The 16,999-nt window shown below is 32.3% G+C and overlaps 1 protein-coding gene across 4 annotated transcripts; it reads left to right on the top strand.

The window, feature by feature from the left end:
* Positions 1-32: 32 nt before the first annotated feature.
* On the top strand, positions 33-16,728 carry LOC132716757 (uncharacterized). Of its 4 annotated transcripts, none has more exons than XM_060700087.1 (2): positions 33-267; positions 14,525-16,728. In XM_060700087.1, exon 2 carries the CDS (start codon positions 14,749-14,751, stop codon positions 15,910-15,912), a length of 1,164 nt encoding a protein of 387 aa, XP_060556070.1. In that variant the 5' UTR covers positions 33-267; positions 14,525-14,748; the 3' UTR covers positions 15,913-16,728. The 4 variants fall into 4 exon arrangements, with proteins under 4 accessions (XP_060556070.1, XP_060556072.1, XP_060556069.1 ...); XM_060700089.1 differs by lacking the exon at positions 33-267 and adding an exon at positions 1,746-1,879; XM_060700086.1 differs by lacking the exon at positions 33-267 and adding an exon at positions 6,614-6,814.
* The last annotated feature ends 271 nt before the right edge of the window (positions 16,729-16,999 follow it).

The raw sequence follows: 16,999 nt of genomic DNA, 5'->3' as shown, positions 1-16,999 counted from the left end.
GGTGAATGGAGATCTATAACAATTACTGATATTTCTATGACGCTGGTAGTGTTTTGATTTTGAACAATAGATCGAAACAATGGTTGTTATAAGAGTGAAATTTTTGTTGTTTACCATTTATTACTTTGTACATAATAGCTAGGTTAAATTCGCTATAGATAATTATAGCCGAGTTATGAGATATTTAACTTCATAGATATTCTCACTACTGGTAATTATAGGCTGAAAGTGCTTACAAAGTGGAAAAATTTATCCAAAATAGAAACGGTAAGTTTCACTATAATTCCTTGTTTTCTCTTAATAATTGTATGGTAATAATTTTGTTGTAGACGTAACATGTTGTGAGGATTGGTTTTGGTAATTAAATTTAGATATCGCACAGTTGACTGGGCTATATCTTGTACTCGGACAACAAGTTATTGTTGTTACGCTATATTTGATCATCTAATCGCATTTAAGTCAAAATTGCCGGATCGTATGCTTTACTTAAGGATTTAAAATTAATAAGGTAAAAAAATGCATTTCTTGCTTTTGCTTAATCTATAAGAGTTATTAGATTTCTTTGTAACGGGATGAACGGACAGAGACGATTTTTGTAACCAAAAACCTCTAACTAATGCGTTAGATAATGCTTAAAAAATTAGCGTGAAGTTTAGTGTAAGTGATAATTCCATCTGACTTTTGTATAGGCAACATATAAGGGCAAAACGACTTTAAGACCAGACCCCGTATTCATAGAGGATTCAATATATGGGCTACAGGCAGAACCCGCACACTTTCCATAACTGACGTAAGCTAACAAATTGTTAGGCAATCCCCGCTGGCTGCTTTTTGTTATTCTTATTTTTGTTATTAACTTTAATTTTGAAGATGTCTTGCAGTAGGTACGACCTTATTTTCATTCAATTCATAATGATTTTAGTATATTTGTCCGCACGTCCCTTTATTTTAAAACTGCTAATGGTCTAACAAGATCCAGAGACAAAACCATGCAGGTGGTTAATGGAGATGCTTTTTATCGGCCTAATGCTCCTTGTTTTTCGCCTTTACTTCCGGTTACTGGACTAGCTATGCGCGATCTCCTTTTCCCGGTATTTTCCGAACAGGTAACCTGTGTGCTTTAAACTGCATTGATAGAACACTCTGAAATATCAATTTAAATTCATTTAAAAATGTTCGTTTTTATCATAAGAAAGGTAAAATGATAGTCATTTAAAATAATTCAACGGTAATAAATGTTTGTTTTATGTAATTTTGACACACGGACTCTCATATTATATCTACGTAGTGAAATGACAATCACTTCGGAATGCAATGTCTATATCAAACTATAAACTGCCATTTTTTTCATGATTACTTTACATTATAAACGTCTTATCAAATTTCACAAGAATCAAACTTGAAACATTCTTTTTCTAAAGATATATTTCGGTTAAAAGTTAAGTAAATTTCACAAGGATCAAGTGTTAATTTTCAAAAAGGGTATTTTAACCTTAAAACACTTTAAGTGCAAGTAACTGAAACAGTTTTTGGAGAAAGGGCTTCGTTTTCCATATTCCTTGATCTTATACTTTGGTTCTAGATAGTCAAATATTTGCATTAGACGGCGTTAAAATTATGATGAATTGTAGTTAAAGAGCTCTTCACAAGGTAGTGCAAAAACATTTACATGTTTTATCTATATAATAAAACATGTTCCTAAATGAAAAGGATATAACATTCGGTGTATTAATCAAATCTATATACACATTGATCGAGTTTTCATTTTAGTGGATTAAATACTTTTATTATCTTGCCAAACATTCAATCGTTGGTCAGGTCAACATAGGAAATGTTATATAAAAGTTTGACACACTGTTGTGGTCTCAGTTAATCTACGGTAAGACTTTTATTCTCATGTACACTTTGCTATAAAAACAAGAATTATTTATTGATAAGAAATAAATTGAAACTGCACTGCATATTGTAAATACGAGCGTATACGATTATACCTAGAGATGGGATTTACTGATTAAAAATATACATCGGACATCAAGCAGGTCGTTAAGTGCATGGGGGTGGGGTAGGGAATAGGGAGGGTGTTAAATTGATAAAAAATAATTTGAATCTGCGCTGCATTGTAAATATAAGATTGCACTTAGAGATGGAATTTACTGGTTAAAAATATACATCGGACATCAAGTACGTCGATGAGTGGGTGGGGGAATCGGGAATAAGGAGGGTGTTGATATTCTCGTACGACGAGAATTACCTTTATTTAATTTCAATGAACCCTTGGTGACGTCTTACTTCATTTCGGAAAAGCGTCTGAATGACCCTTTTTTAACATTTCTAGACAATCATATGTCTGCATGACTGATAAATGACTTCTTTTAGATATGGCGTTATTATTTTACAGTTATAATCAATAAGCGCCTGATTTTTTCACATTTATCTCTTTAAGCGACTGGATGATTTTTTACTTTTATTTATTTCATTAAGCGACGTTATATCATGCTTTTATTTCGATAAGAGCTTGAATATGGTGGCTGATTATGAACGCCTTTGTGCGTCGTGTTGTCGCTAGCGAAAGCACGACAAAGCGCCAAACGGCGCGTTGTCGGACTTCCGTTTTGTCGTCCTGTCGCTTACGATGCACGCCAAACGGCGCGTTGTCGTGCGGCGTGTTATCGCGATGTCACATTGTCGCTCTTCTCAAATCGAAAGATTGGGTGATAAGCCAGGCGATATCGCGACAACGCGCCGCACGACAACGCGCCGATTGGCGTGCTTCGCTAGAGACAGCACGACAAGACGACAGTGCGACAACGATATGGCACAAATAAGCCACCATAGTTTAGTTTCTGGTTACACGTTCTTTATCAAAAAATGACCGTTTTTCTTACTCGTTACATTTATTTTGACATCTAAATGTTTAAGTACTTTTTTTTTGAGCGGCTAATCGACTTAACCCTTGCTTCGATAACCGTGTATGCTTTTATATCGTGACCTTTCGATCTTTTTTTAATTAGTGTTGTGGTGACCTTTAAAATATATGAAGTAAAATTGTTAAAAAAATCTTTAAGCTTATCATTTTTGCGTTATATTTAGCGTTTATATTCACATCAATAAACATGTTAGAATTATGTATTCCTTTTCAATGTTGACAAAGTTTGCAGGAATTTGTATAAAAAGTATTCTCAGATATATCTTCTTTTCTTTTTTTTTAAACTGGTATCGTCAGAAGCCTTTACTTAATTTAGATGTCTCGACAATAGCAATCCGATCAGCTCGCTTACAATTACATGTATCTGAATACCTAAGAGATACAAAAAATATTGAAAGAAACTCCATTATATTTTCTTAAAAATATGCCGCAAGACTTTCAGGAATATTAACACGGCGCCCTTTGATATATTTTTCTTACAATTTTTACTTTCTTACCTTTCATATGCTATTTACAAGAGTTCAATGGACCTGAATTGATTTTGTTTCTTTTCCGCCCCTTATTTGTATCAGTTACATAATGAGTTCAAAATAACTCAATAAAACGATCAAGAAATTCGACACCAGTTTTATCGAAATTCTTAAACGGCTATTCACTTAAGCCAACAAAATAGGTTTTTTAATCATCGATCCGACCGATTGCAAATTAGTAATTTACGCCACCATTCTCATAAGTGTCTATGTTTTTTATTTTTTATTTCAACAATCTTTTGTGAAGATTTATATCAAGTAGATAAACGATGTCTTTTAATTTCATACCTGTAATGGGGGCATTTAAATCAATTTAGATTCTATTTGAACAAAATAATAACCTTTACTATTGCAGCTTTAGATAACGTTTCAATAATGTATTTAAACCAGTATAATGATCTATCAAACTGTGTTTTCTATGTCTACACTTTTTACGTTCTTTTTTTCTTAAGATATATTTTTCTTGAAAGCTTAAGATGTAGACTAAATGATTCACAAAACGCTCTCTAAAACCGCTTCGTCACTTAAAATGCCTCTAAATCCCGAACGTCATAGCCAAATGCAATATTTCATCTTCTAAAAATAGGTAGAAACTTATAAGAAGAAGAAAAGAACAAAAAAAATAAACAAACAATAAATAGAAAAACAACGACAACAACAAAACAACAAAAACAACACCAAACCGGATTTAACCTAAACAGTATACAGGAGGTGTTGAAACAACTGTCTTTTTGTTTGCTCCTCTTTTTATCCAAATCAATGTGACGTTAAAATACGAAAACAAATAGTTAAATAAAGTCTGTTAAAGACAGTTTGTGGAGAAATAAGTGTCAGAAATGTTCAGATTTAGTTGTTCTCCTTTGGTGAAAAAGAAGTTTGTAAGACTTATCAGCTGCTTACTTCTGATTTCTACATATTCGTTCAAATGATTTCTTAATAAAGTTGATCAGACAGATTGATAAATAAACGTTTTGCAACGTTGTTATGAAAAAAGAGAGAACCTGCTGCATGTTATATCTACATATGTTACTCAATGTTAATCTTAACAGATTTGCAATGAATTCGAAGGCTCATATAAAACATTATATGTTGTATATTACATATAAAGAATGGACCATCTACCAATACATAGTACCATGATCGACTTGCAAATATCAGTCGTACTTTTCGTCAAAATACGTGTTCAATCAAATCTCGGATTTTGTCCTGATATTTCGTTGCCATTAGCCTTAAATTACATAGCATCAAATGAATGACGAAAAACTTACCGTAATTTTACGAAAATTGGTAATAGTCTTATGACCTTGCCTACAAAGAACCACGAAAATTGTATCGATGTCGTTAAATGTATTACAGGAGGGATAAATTTATGATACCGAAACGTTTTACACTCAAGCATGTCGTTGAGCATGAATTCCATTTTTGCAACAATGTTGCTTTAATAATGATCGTGTGCCTTTAAAGATCACATTTTAGACATGTAAGTGCCACCTAGGGGTCAAAAATATACACAAAGGGGATAATTTCAATGAATATGATACTGCTCACGTGTGACAACACTAATCCTCGACAAATCAACCACTGAATAAACAAGGTCTTTCTGTTTAATATTCCAGCAGAAACGTCGTTATTCCAGAGGCGTAATAGCATGTATTAATCCGCGGTTTAAATATTTATTTAGGGTTATCGCGACGTTGAGATAAGTTCTTTGCAGACTGCCTTCCGTTAGTGTAAAAGAAATGGTTAGATTTGAAAACGGAGAAAAGAATGCGAATTTTTCTTCCCCCACTGTAGTCATGAATAACCGTCAGGCAACTACTTGATATTTGTTCAGGTATTTCGGAAGCCTTGTGTGGTATTTTGATTTTCAATATGATAATTATAAATGACTTCAAAACATTTGTTCCTAATTTACGAGTTTAAAAAAGAAGAATACTATACGATATTTGATAGCGTTGCCTTAAGAATGAAATAAACACATTTTTACACAGTGCTAATTACCTTGTTCACAATTTTTACCAAAGGCGAGATATTTAACGTCATATCTAAAGTTTAAGGCCCGTTTGATGCATTTTCATTGCGATTCTTTAATTTTGAAAATAACGTGTAAATAATACAAACATTTCTTTTATGAAATTTGGACATCAAAAACATAGCGAAAACTCTTTACATTTCCTTAAAAATGTTCTCGTTTTGGTCATTGTTGGACCATTTGCTTACAAGATTTAGAGGCCAGTACTCTTACATAATAAATTATTCCTTGTTTAAAAAGGGCAAACATGAGTTTTATAACGTTGCTTATTATCGGAAGGAGATCGCGCTGAATGTGAAATTACCTTTTAAACAAAATGTCACAAACGAAGAAATATTCTGACACCCATACAAAATGCTTATTCACTATAACTCAACTGATTGAAAAATAAAAATGCAACAGAAGGAAAAGATGTATACATAGGCTAATAAATCAATGAGAAACTTTTTTAAGGAATCCATCGCTGCACGCCAAAAAACAAGAAAGTTTTTGAGAAATGAAAATTAAAGTAATTCTGATGCATGATGGGCCTTTAAAATGACGCATTTCAATTTTTGTTTATTAGTCCTTATTCAATGCATGCCATTAACTATAAGTGTCGTCGTTTTAATTATAGATGTAATTTAACATCACATATCCATTAAGATAATTATTGTTTAGTATTACTCTAGTATATAATCGTGCATTTACTAAACCGGTTTGTCTGTAATATTAAATATTTTCTTATTTGTATAAATTAGAATTATCTTCATGATATTTTGTTTCTAAAATTTTCAATACATAAAATTACCCTTCTCAGTTTAAAAGCTTTCTTTCAAATTAGTTCAGTCGTTAACACCATCTTGATAAACCTATTTACATTCTAACAATGTTTATTTAAATCGGGGGAAACTAGATCTACCAAAAGGGGCTACAATTTGCTTCATACTGGCCTTATCTTAAATACAAACTATCGCCGCTAATTAATACCGCGGCAGTTAAATAAACCAATTGTCAAATTTAATTTAACTGAATTTTAATACGCTGATCGAGAAAATTTTAGATTTCGTGCTTATGGGCACGAAGAAAAGCGTTAATAACTAATCTAAGCTTACATCGACCAATATTATATTGATTCGATAAATAGACTTAAATGTATTTTAAAACCTTAAGTAGCGACCAGTGTTGAAGAGATTATTATGAAACGGTGTCACGTAAAAATGTATCACCGTGAAGTTCACTACATGGACGGAATATTAATAAACAAAAAATGTGCGGTTTTTTAACGGGGTTTTGTGGATTTATAAAACTTGAATAACTAATGTCGTGGAATATAACTAAATTCAAGTAAGTTAAAATATACAAAAAAGACTTCCAAACTTTCTCACTGTAGATGTTTATAGATTGGAAAAATCGAGTGATTTATTTGCTGAAATGGATTGAACAAATATTTACATAGATTTTGACTTCGTATGCCTCCATTTGTTTAAAAATATTTGCAACATTTTATCAAATGTTTATAGCTTGTTTGACTACTTGACATCAAATAATAGATTTTCGATTACTCCTTACGGAAATTAAACATAAGAAAAACCTTTAATGTAATCATGTGTGTGGGTATATGGAAAAATGTTTGTTCCCACAAAGAAACAAAATAAAGTAAACTTTGAACTTATTGAACAATATGCCCCTCCGTGTTAATGTTTACATTAAATACAAAAAAATGTGGAAAAAGGGTCGGAAATAAGAGAGGACGGGTAAACGGAAAGGGGCAGCAGGTGGCAGGGATTTGGGGTATAGCTGTTGTAAGGTGGCATTTACAGTTTGAGGTCAGAAAATCGGTGATGAATAAATATTAAATGTACATGAGTATCAATATATTAAAAAGAAATAATTTTCCTCATGGGTTATTTATTTATTTATTTGTCTCAAAACATGGGAATGATAATTCCGATAATTCCATGTGTCTTATGTTTGTGTTATTCCTGTTTTTTTTATATTATTTAACAAATCTAGGCACATAAATATGTCCCTGGCAAATTATATATTAAAACTGAATATTATCATAAAATGGAAACAGAAAGTTAAAAATAACATTTTTCTTGGTTGTATTTAAACTTATTCGAATCGACTCTCTCAGAAAAGTGACAATGCTACATGCAACAAGGACCATCCCCCCCCCCCTTTATATCGGGCATTATAACGTTTTGTAATAAGGGTGAAGTCATGACGTATATTCTTACGTCACTGAACTTTAGTAGCTCCTTATACTGTTGGGAAAACAGAAGGCTCATAGAAGGTCTTTAGCAAAGGTTCAAGTATTAAAATCCCTTTAACTAACAAATGAAACAAGATGAATTCCGTTTGTAATTTTGATGTTTTTTTAATTGGGTAATTTCGATTTAATTTCTAGACTTGGGAACTGTTATTAGTAATAATTCATATTACATTTATCGTGCTTTTTTAATGCAAAATTTATTTCTTTTGTTAATACATTGAATACATATTAAGCAGTTTTATAAAGCACTGAATTGTCTGAACTTGAAAAAAAGGCTCGCAAAGGTCCATTTAGTCTTATTTGCTTAAATTTATAAACAAGATAAATTATTGCACTTAAGATTCGGTGATGGACGCATTTTTCTATTGAACTTACGAAAAGTTGAATTTATATATTTTATATATAATGGGGAAAAAAGAGTTTATTTAAGATTGATTGAACGGTGGCCAGATCTATTTATCTAGCTATATTACTCTATCTTCACGTATTGAATTTACATCATGTTAAACTGTTATGAATACAAAATACCTTTATCATTGTTAACTATTGATCCTCCGAAGGCTTTATAATAAATACGATATATTTTACGGATAGTATTTTTTTTCTACGGAACCTATTATATCTACGATTTATATTTATTTACGATGTCGATTAGAAAAAAATGTGTACACATGAAATTAACGTGACGATAAAATAAGCCGCGTCACGACAAAACCAACATAGTGCGTTTGCGACCAGCATGGATCCAGACCAGCCTGCGCATCCGCGCAGTCTGATCAGGATCCATGCTGTTCGCTTACCAACCTATTACAAGTAGAAAAACTGATAGCAAACAACATGGATCCTGATCAGACTGCGCAGATGCGCAGGTTGGTCTGGACATGCTGGCGAACCATGGTTTTGCATGACGGACTCAAATTTCATACTTAATAGTTAAGCGTCAACTAGATAAAAGTCTCAGAACAAGGTTAGAAAAATATTTAAAGTCTGAAATTAATACTAGCTGACTCTTCTGGAGGAGGAACTTTGATCGCATCATGCTATTTGTGACAGATTATTTTTATTAGCCCGTTACTAACGGAAAAATAGCCATTTCTACATACATTTGTATTTTTAGTGAAACTAAAAACTTTTTTCTCTAGATAGTGTGTAACCCTTAAGCTAGGTCAAATAACATTATTTGTACATTTGTCGATTACTTTTTTACTCATCGGAACAATTTCCGACTTTCCATCAAAATAAATACAAATCTGTAGGCATGCTTCTTTAAAGTCGAAATTATGTCTGGTTTTAAATTGCATAGAGGGCATAATTATAATTTTAGTCTCTAACTCAATTTTAAATGTCAAAGTACATAACACATACATAATAATTGATGTTTTATTTTCTTTTCTTTGTGATAGATTATGTGTACTGTTAAGAGGGTTAAACATATTTGGAATGCTACTGACTTTATTGAACAATACTTATAGGTGTTTCAATATAAAAAATGATAACTTAGAATATAGCAGGATGTAGCTGCGGGTCCGTCAGACGACGCGGATGTGCAGCCAGGTCTGATTCTATACTAATGACGTAGTCTAGTACCTGAACCTCATGACCTGTCAATTATATACATACATATACATATGTTAATGTGTCCTATGGCATCTGGTTCAACTTTAAAATGATTTCCACTAACGTCTCCTCTTTTGTCAAACTTTTGTCAAACTTTCAATAAGATAATATTTTACTGCACATTAGTTTTATTAGTTTTACAAAAATATAGTTAAAATAATCTCATGACTTTTTAAATATCACCTTTACAAAACCTATGATAATGTAAATCCATTCCAATATTAAATTGCTTTCTATAGTTCAACCAAAGTACAAACAAACCATCAAATATTATTTTCTATCATACCTTTAATTGTGAATACTGAATTTTCAATGCATTTTAATGCTAGATCAATCATTAAATCAAAATATGAGCCGCGTCACGACAAAACCAACGTAATGCGTTTGCGACCAGCATTGATCAAGACTAGCCTGCGCATCCGCGCAGTCTGATCAGGATCCATGCTGTTCGCTAACAAACCGTATTATAAGTAGAGAAACTGAGAGCGAACAGCATTGATCCTGATCAGACTGCGCGGACGCGCAGGCTGGTCTGGATCCATGCTGGTCGCAAACGCATTACGTTGGTTTTGTCTTGACGCGCCTCAAATGTAGTTTGTATTTACATGATGTACTGCTGTTATCAAGGAGTGAATGTGTACTTTGTGATATATATGCGAACAGTACCAAAATCAAATAAACTCTGAACTATTGCCCTAATGAAAAACAAAAAAAATGTTTCGAGGTAAAGGTACAGCATTCCCGGAAATGATGTTATTTTTTAATTTTCAAAAGCTTTTCATAGTTTTGGAAGCCTGTTAAACCTTCATAAACCAATTACCTAAATAATAGTTTGCCTCTGTTGCTTTATTTTTGGCAATTTGTAGAGTTATAATGAATATGTATCTTGTATGGAAGTCAACATACTGTTTTGTGTATATATCGCTAATTTAATGACAAATATTTTTTCATACAGCCCTGTCTTCTTCTGGTGATAAGCAGCACACATGCTCAACGACCATAATTTAAATGTTATAAAAATCACGAGTGCCCTTTCTAACAAAAAAGGAAAATTGTATTCGTTTATGGGGAATAATGTGCCTTTAAAGACAAAGCAAAGAATCAGTATGGCTTCCGCGCCCGTCTTTGTCGATTGTTGTATGCTATATATTTCAAGTCACAGGGTCTACTCTATTGCAAACAATATGATATTTTTGACCCTCTTTTAAAACGTAAACTTACTTCTTTTACATTAATAACTATTGTGACCTCGTTTTTAATGTACTGGCATGTATTCGATATTTTGAATAAATTATAAAATTTTTATCGAACGTTTGAATAAAAAAGACATTAAAATATTATATTTCTGATTAAAAAGATAGCATTCATGCAAGTCATCGTCCGTTTATTATTCCATTCATAATCAAAGTGTAGTTGAACGACCTTTCGTTAAGTTTTGGTTTTAAGTATTAAATAAAAACCAACATCTTCGCTACGAGGAGAACCTTGTGGTTATTTTTATAATATTTTATAATAATTGTGGCCAATAACACTTAATATTCTTATAATTTTAGAAACCCGCTCTTAACCTACTTCGTATTATCCTGCAAATAAAGTTTTAACAAAGTAGATAATCTCTATACTACTTGTAAAACTCTATTGAACTCAAGGAAAAACGTACCATATTTCTCTCAATTTAAATGTAACAACTCTAATAAGAAGTCTCTATATTGAAGTGTCAATATTTAAATGGAAAAGTTTTGTTCTCTAAGCCGTTGTATACATAATTTATTTTTCTGCAATAACGTTTGACAATATATGAGAGTAAATCTTCAACTTTGTATGATTGTTACGCTATATCTTTAATCTGACGTTTAACATTCAATGAGCCGCGTCATGACAAAACCAACATAATGGGTTTGCGACCAGCGCAGTCTGATCAGGATCCATGCTGTTCGCTTACAAACCCTATAACAAGTAGAGAAACTGAAAGCGAACAGCATGGATGCGCAGGCTGGTCTGGATCCATGCTGGTCGCAAACCCATTATGTTGGTTTTGTCATGACGCGGCTCAAATGAAGAAAATTACCTTCTTAAAGGAGAGTTTTTTTTTGACATGACAGACTGGGAATAATTTTCTGAGATTAATGCTCCATTTGATGTAGGTCAAGGGAACTATCTTGTGTGCAATTTTCAGATCATTCGATTTCTCCGTTATTCCAGAATAATTGTTCTAATTGTGAAAATGACCCAACATTCAAAAAAGCTTCTCTCAGCACAAAAGTATGACCGTTTCATTTATTTAAGAGCTGATTTTTTTAATTGTCTTTCGCATATCTTTGTCATAAATGTTTTATGTAAGAAATTCAAATTTTATCCTTTTAGGCTTCAGTGGAATTCCTTCAAAATCAAATGTGTACAATGTATACTAGAATTATCTCCCTTGCTCTAAATCATTCCTGTTAAACTAGACTTAGTCTTTAAATATGTATGTCTGACAGGATTTTTCATTTTAAACCTCTGATGTTAGATATTTATACAATAAGTTCCAATAGACCTACAGACCATTTCAGCAATTCAGATATTTTTTTTTATATTTTTAATGACACTGCCTCTATTGCAAGACTTTAGGGTCTTTACTTTTCGGACTTTGTCATCGTGTGCAACTCAGAGAACTATATTTCAGGCATCAAGGTTCCGCTTTCGTAAGCTTAAAGTTTGTTTAGAGTCATCATAACATAAAACTGTTGAGTGTTTAAACTGAAACAACTCAGGGACACGCTGCCCTGAAAAGCAGTTTTGATTATTTGAAGTACGCAGGCACCACAAACTTACCAAAGCCCCATTTTACTGGCAATACCGTCTAGTTCTAGTTCAATATTGAATAAAGTCAGCATGTTATGATATTAAACATTTATCACCTGTTACCCTTTTAACTAGTCTTAAGATTGACCTAGATAATTTGCATTTCGAGTTGATCCTAAATAACATCTTATAATAAAACATAATCTTTGAACAAATCTTCCAGCGCGTAATGAGATTACAGAATGTTTTATAACCATAATTAGTCTGTGAGAAACCTGCAGTAGGGTTATATAATGCAGGTGATTATTACAAAAACCAACGGATAAGAAATCACGGTGAAGGATTAGAAATCACCGTAAAGTATTAGGGAGATAATCCAATAAATTCTAAAATCTCGTTCATATGTCTATTGCACGACAGCTGCAAGTTGTGCGCTAGAATGTATCTAGTGGAATCTAAACCATGAAAGAAAAAAAAAACATTAACAAATCAGTCGATACTAATGATACAAAATCAATAAGATAATCCTTTAAATCTATCAAGAAACACCTGTACGTTGCAAGGTAGAGTTCGTGTAAGAATACATTATTCACGAAGAAAAGTAGTTCCTTTTGGTAAGCTTCCCTGACATTTGGACCTGACTTGAGGGAATGAGATACAAATGCATTATCATTATTATTATTATTATCATTACACAAAAATGAGCTTATAATTCTTATAATGTGAAATGCAACCGTTATCACTACTATGTTACGTGTATCTTTTAACTGTTGATGAATAAACTATATCCTTTTGAAGAACAACATAATTAGTAAGATGCTATTCTCTTAAATGCATAGAAAAAAATTAAGTTTACTTATAAAAAGTAAAACAAAACAGCAAGAAAAGATCAAAAACAACATGAAAGTCAGTATAAAATTATCAGGTAAATTTCGTGGACTTCACATAATTATAAAATGTTACATATTTAACAGTCACCAAGCTTAAAAGCAGGATCGTATAATTATGGTGTTTTGTAAGCGCCCAAAGAAAACTATTTTTTTAACGAAACAATCGGTTTCATAAATGATTGTTGAATTCATAACCATGATGGATTCATAATTCTTTATCTGAGTGATTAATGAGCTCGATGATTGAGCGAATGGACGAATAAATGATTATAAAATGAATGATTGATTGAATGAATGAATGAATGAATGAAAAAATGAAGAATAAACTAATAAATGAATAAATGAATGAATAAATGAATAAATGAATGAATCAATGAACGAATCAATGAATGAATCAATGAATGAATGAATGAATGAATGAATAAATAAATGAATGAATGAATAAATGAATGAATGAAAGAATGAATGAATGAATGAATGAATGAATGAATGAATAAATGAAAAATGAGCAAATGAAAAATTGAATTGATGTGTGGACAAACAAATTAATAAAGGAGACCATTCTTTCGTTTAAACATTGAAAGTTTAAAGACGTTAGACAACGGTCACGGTTTTTTTGTTGTTGTTTTATTTTCATATAGCAACTGAGTAAACAAAAACAACAACAACAAATAGTAGACAAACTTTAGACCGTAAAATCAGCAGATCTCTATTCTATATACATTAATGCATGCATGGTTAAACATAAGTTAGTTTAATCATGGGCGGACGTTTCTCTTATTGCCCTCCTGGTTTGATCCTTATAATACAAGTCAAGTTGTACTAAAATTAAACCTTTTTTAAAACAATGACTTTACCAGTTATTAAGAAGAAAAAAAGTTTAAATATCGAAAGTTGTACTCCAAAACCTTTGTTTTGACGCATTACATGAATATAAAACAAAGCATATTAAATTAGCCATTTTCTTCGCTTGAGTAAAATACAATGGATATAATAGAAAACAAGGGTTCTGTTTAGTTGCCCATATTACATATCTAGCATTTTACAATTGCTGATTTACCATTTACGTTTTACAAAACCAGGATCGAAATTTGACAGTGTGGGTCCATCTATTTTGTTTGCCTGCCAACCATACAATAAATTTTCGGTGTCGTCTTTCACAATAGAGCTCGTTTGGTTTTATTTTTTCACGATATTAGCGACCACAAATAGAAAATAGTTTCTGTAAAGTGACCCACTGCAGTTATTATGCTATGATTTGCTAAAACAAGTATAAGTTTAGGTGTCGCATTTCATAATATCCTAACACTTATGTCACAATCTATTTTGTTAAAGGAGGCGGAAAGGTATATTAAAACATATACATTTTTAAATTTGTTAATTAGTTAAGAAACGAATTGTGAACAGTGTTTGATGAAAAAATCTATTTTAAGTAATTAAATTAATAGTTTTGAACTGTTGTTTTGAATACTTTTTTGTGTATTTCAGATCTGATTTAACAAAAATAAGTCCTATAACTTGGACCTGGAGGACACGTCAGTTCTATATGGAAGACGTTTTATTAGACATGGCAAACAACACAGACGGTTAATACAAGCGATTTATCTGCTAATAAACTTTGAATCATATGAATCATACAGTTGTTTCAAACTTCCAGACTGAAAAACAAAAACTTTAACCATTCAGTATACGTTTGAATTAGATGATAAAGGATGCTCAAATACACGGCGGTGGGAAATGATGATGGATTAGTGTCTCCAACCCATCATCCGGACTATACTCATAGAACAATTGATGTTTCCGCCGGAAGTAAAGGCACAAAAATGGCAATAAAACGTAGATCCAACCTCGCGAAGAAAATCCTATCACGAAACGATGAAACCGCTCACTTGCCGCCAATTGCCCAACCAGGATCGCCACAGCAAAATATGACTATAAGTAGCAGCCTTTCACAAGAACGGAAAGAAAACATTCATTTTATAAATCATCCGATCAAACGGAAGGACATTCGGACTCCATATGTGTCTCATGTGAATAGGATTAGTGACGTTGCGACTCCCTATGTGCTTCATACACAAATTACAAATATAGACCCGTCGACAACACTAGCTAGAGAAAATTCTAAACTCTCTAAATATTCAGGGAATGTAGTTGAATACAAACATGAACCTGAAATTCATCACGAAGGAACTTTCACAAGCCTTCAAAAGAATCCGACAAGTAATTCACCGGCCCAAGATAGAAGACCACGAGGAAGACATGGTAGAAAAAGCAATAGTTTTAATGAGAATGATTTTCGGGGTAACACTGATATCAGGGAATTGACAATACAAAGCAATCAAATGGGACTTTACCAAAGAGCAGAAAGAAAGCGGGATAAGTCACGCGAAAAAGGCAATGAATCGTTTTCAATTAGGAAGAAAATAGAGCAATTCCGCAGATGGCACGAAGAACAGTATCGGGAAAAGATTAAGAAATTAAAACAAGAAGTAGATCATCAATTTGAAGCGGAACATAACCGGGTAAGCAGACAAGTAGGTCCATTAAGGGAAACGCCAACATCTAAAAATGATATGTCAGTAACGGTGGATAACGAAAAGGTCCCTTCTGAAGTGTCGCATGAAAAAATGGAGCAAGATAAGCTTACGCCGAATCCTTTATCTGTAACTAATGAAAGTAGTTCCAAAGCTAGGAGTGGTTCGGCTAGAACATGGAAAACATGGCGGAATGTGAACGATTCGTACGCGTATAATGACGTACATAAATACATTAAAGAAAATGAGTTAATGGACGATGAGAAATCTAACTGGATTAAGAAATGGATCCTTGAAGTAAACAGAGCTATGAAAGACCTTAATCACGAGAGTATATTGTGATTATCATTTCAAATTTAACAATATTATAATTTTAGAAATGTGCCCAATGTTGAGTATTTTAATTGTTAAGAGGGACACTGAAGGCTAAGAATATTCATGTCATGAGCGTCATGAATTTCATCTGTTGAAAATATTGTTGGAATTTTCGGGTAGAAATGTTCGTATTGAGTGTTTTTTCGGATAACAATATTCGGATAGAAATACGTCGTTAAAATGTACGGTGTCTGAAGAATTTAAAAGTGTTAACCTAATGGAGTCTTGCACCAATTCAAGACATTCCGATTTATTGAAAATGATCAACCGTTGATCTCCGTTTGCGTTTGAAATAAAGTGTTTTTCCCCTTTATCTGCTTTTGGTTAAAAGAACGCGAAGTTTCATAGTTAAAGATTTTTTTATGTTTTAACGGCAGCATTATTTGATGTTTTATAAGTGAAAATTATGGTATTCTTGAAAACAATAATTCTGTTAGCAAACTTGACTGGACTATGATATCTCATATTGTCTTCTGTTTCAAAGAGAATATTTGTTACTGTATTGTACAAAGTTGGAAGTAATTTATCATGTTAACAGATGTACGTTCAGAATCTTGCGATTATTCTACGAATTATCTGTACACTTAACAATAATCATTGTCTTCGTTTATTTCAAAACGAATTTGAAACTTCATCAGTTTCATATGATACCTTTTCTTGTTCAATATGCACAAATATTTGAATTGTAATGTGTTTTTCGTCACTGTTATAGCGAACCTGTGATAAAAAAAAACTTGTTCAGTATTAAAATACAAAGTTTTTTTGTTCATGAAAGTTGTTGTTTAAATATATTGCTTTCTATGGGAAGCACAGTGTCCGAATTGTCTTTGTCTGAACGGTGTTCACTTTATCCAGAAATAGGCCATCCGAATAGTCCTGATCCCGCTTTGAACGAGACCAGCGTTGTTTTCATTTTTGTTACATTTATATTGTATTCGTTTGCAGTTTATATAAACAGAAAAGAAGCGAAAAAACGAATTTTAAACAATACAATGTTTATGGAATACTTGCAACTTCTTGAAACCATCTGAGTTGTAGAATTTATGCTAAAACT

This window comes from Ruditapes philippinarum, unplaced genomic scaffold (genome assembly GCF_026571515.1).
Source record: "Ruditapes philippinarum isolate M1 unplaced genomic scaffold, ASM2657151v2 ctg900_1_1_1_1, whole genome shotgun sequence".
NCBI lineage: Eukaryota > Metazoa > Mollusca > Bivalvia > Venerida > Veneridae > Ruditapes > Ruditapes philippinarum.
Note: the sequence above shows the minus strand (reverse complement) of the source record. Positions and strands in the feature narration are given on the sequence as shown.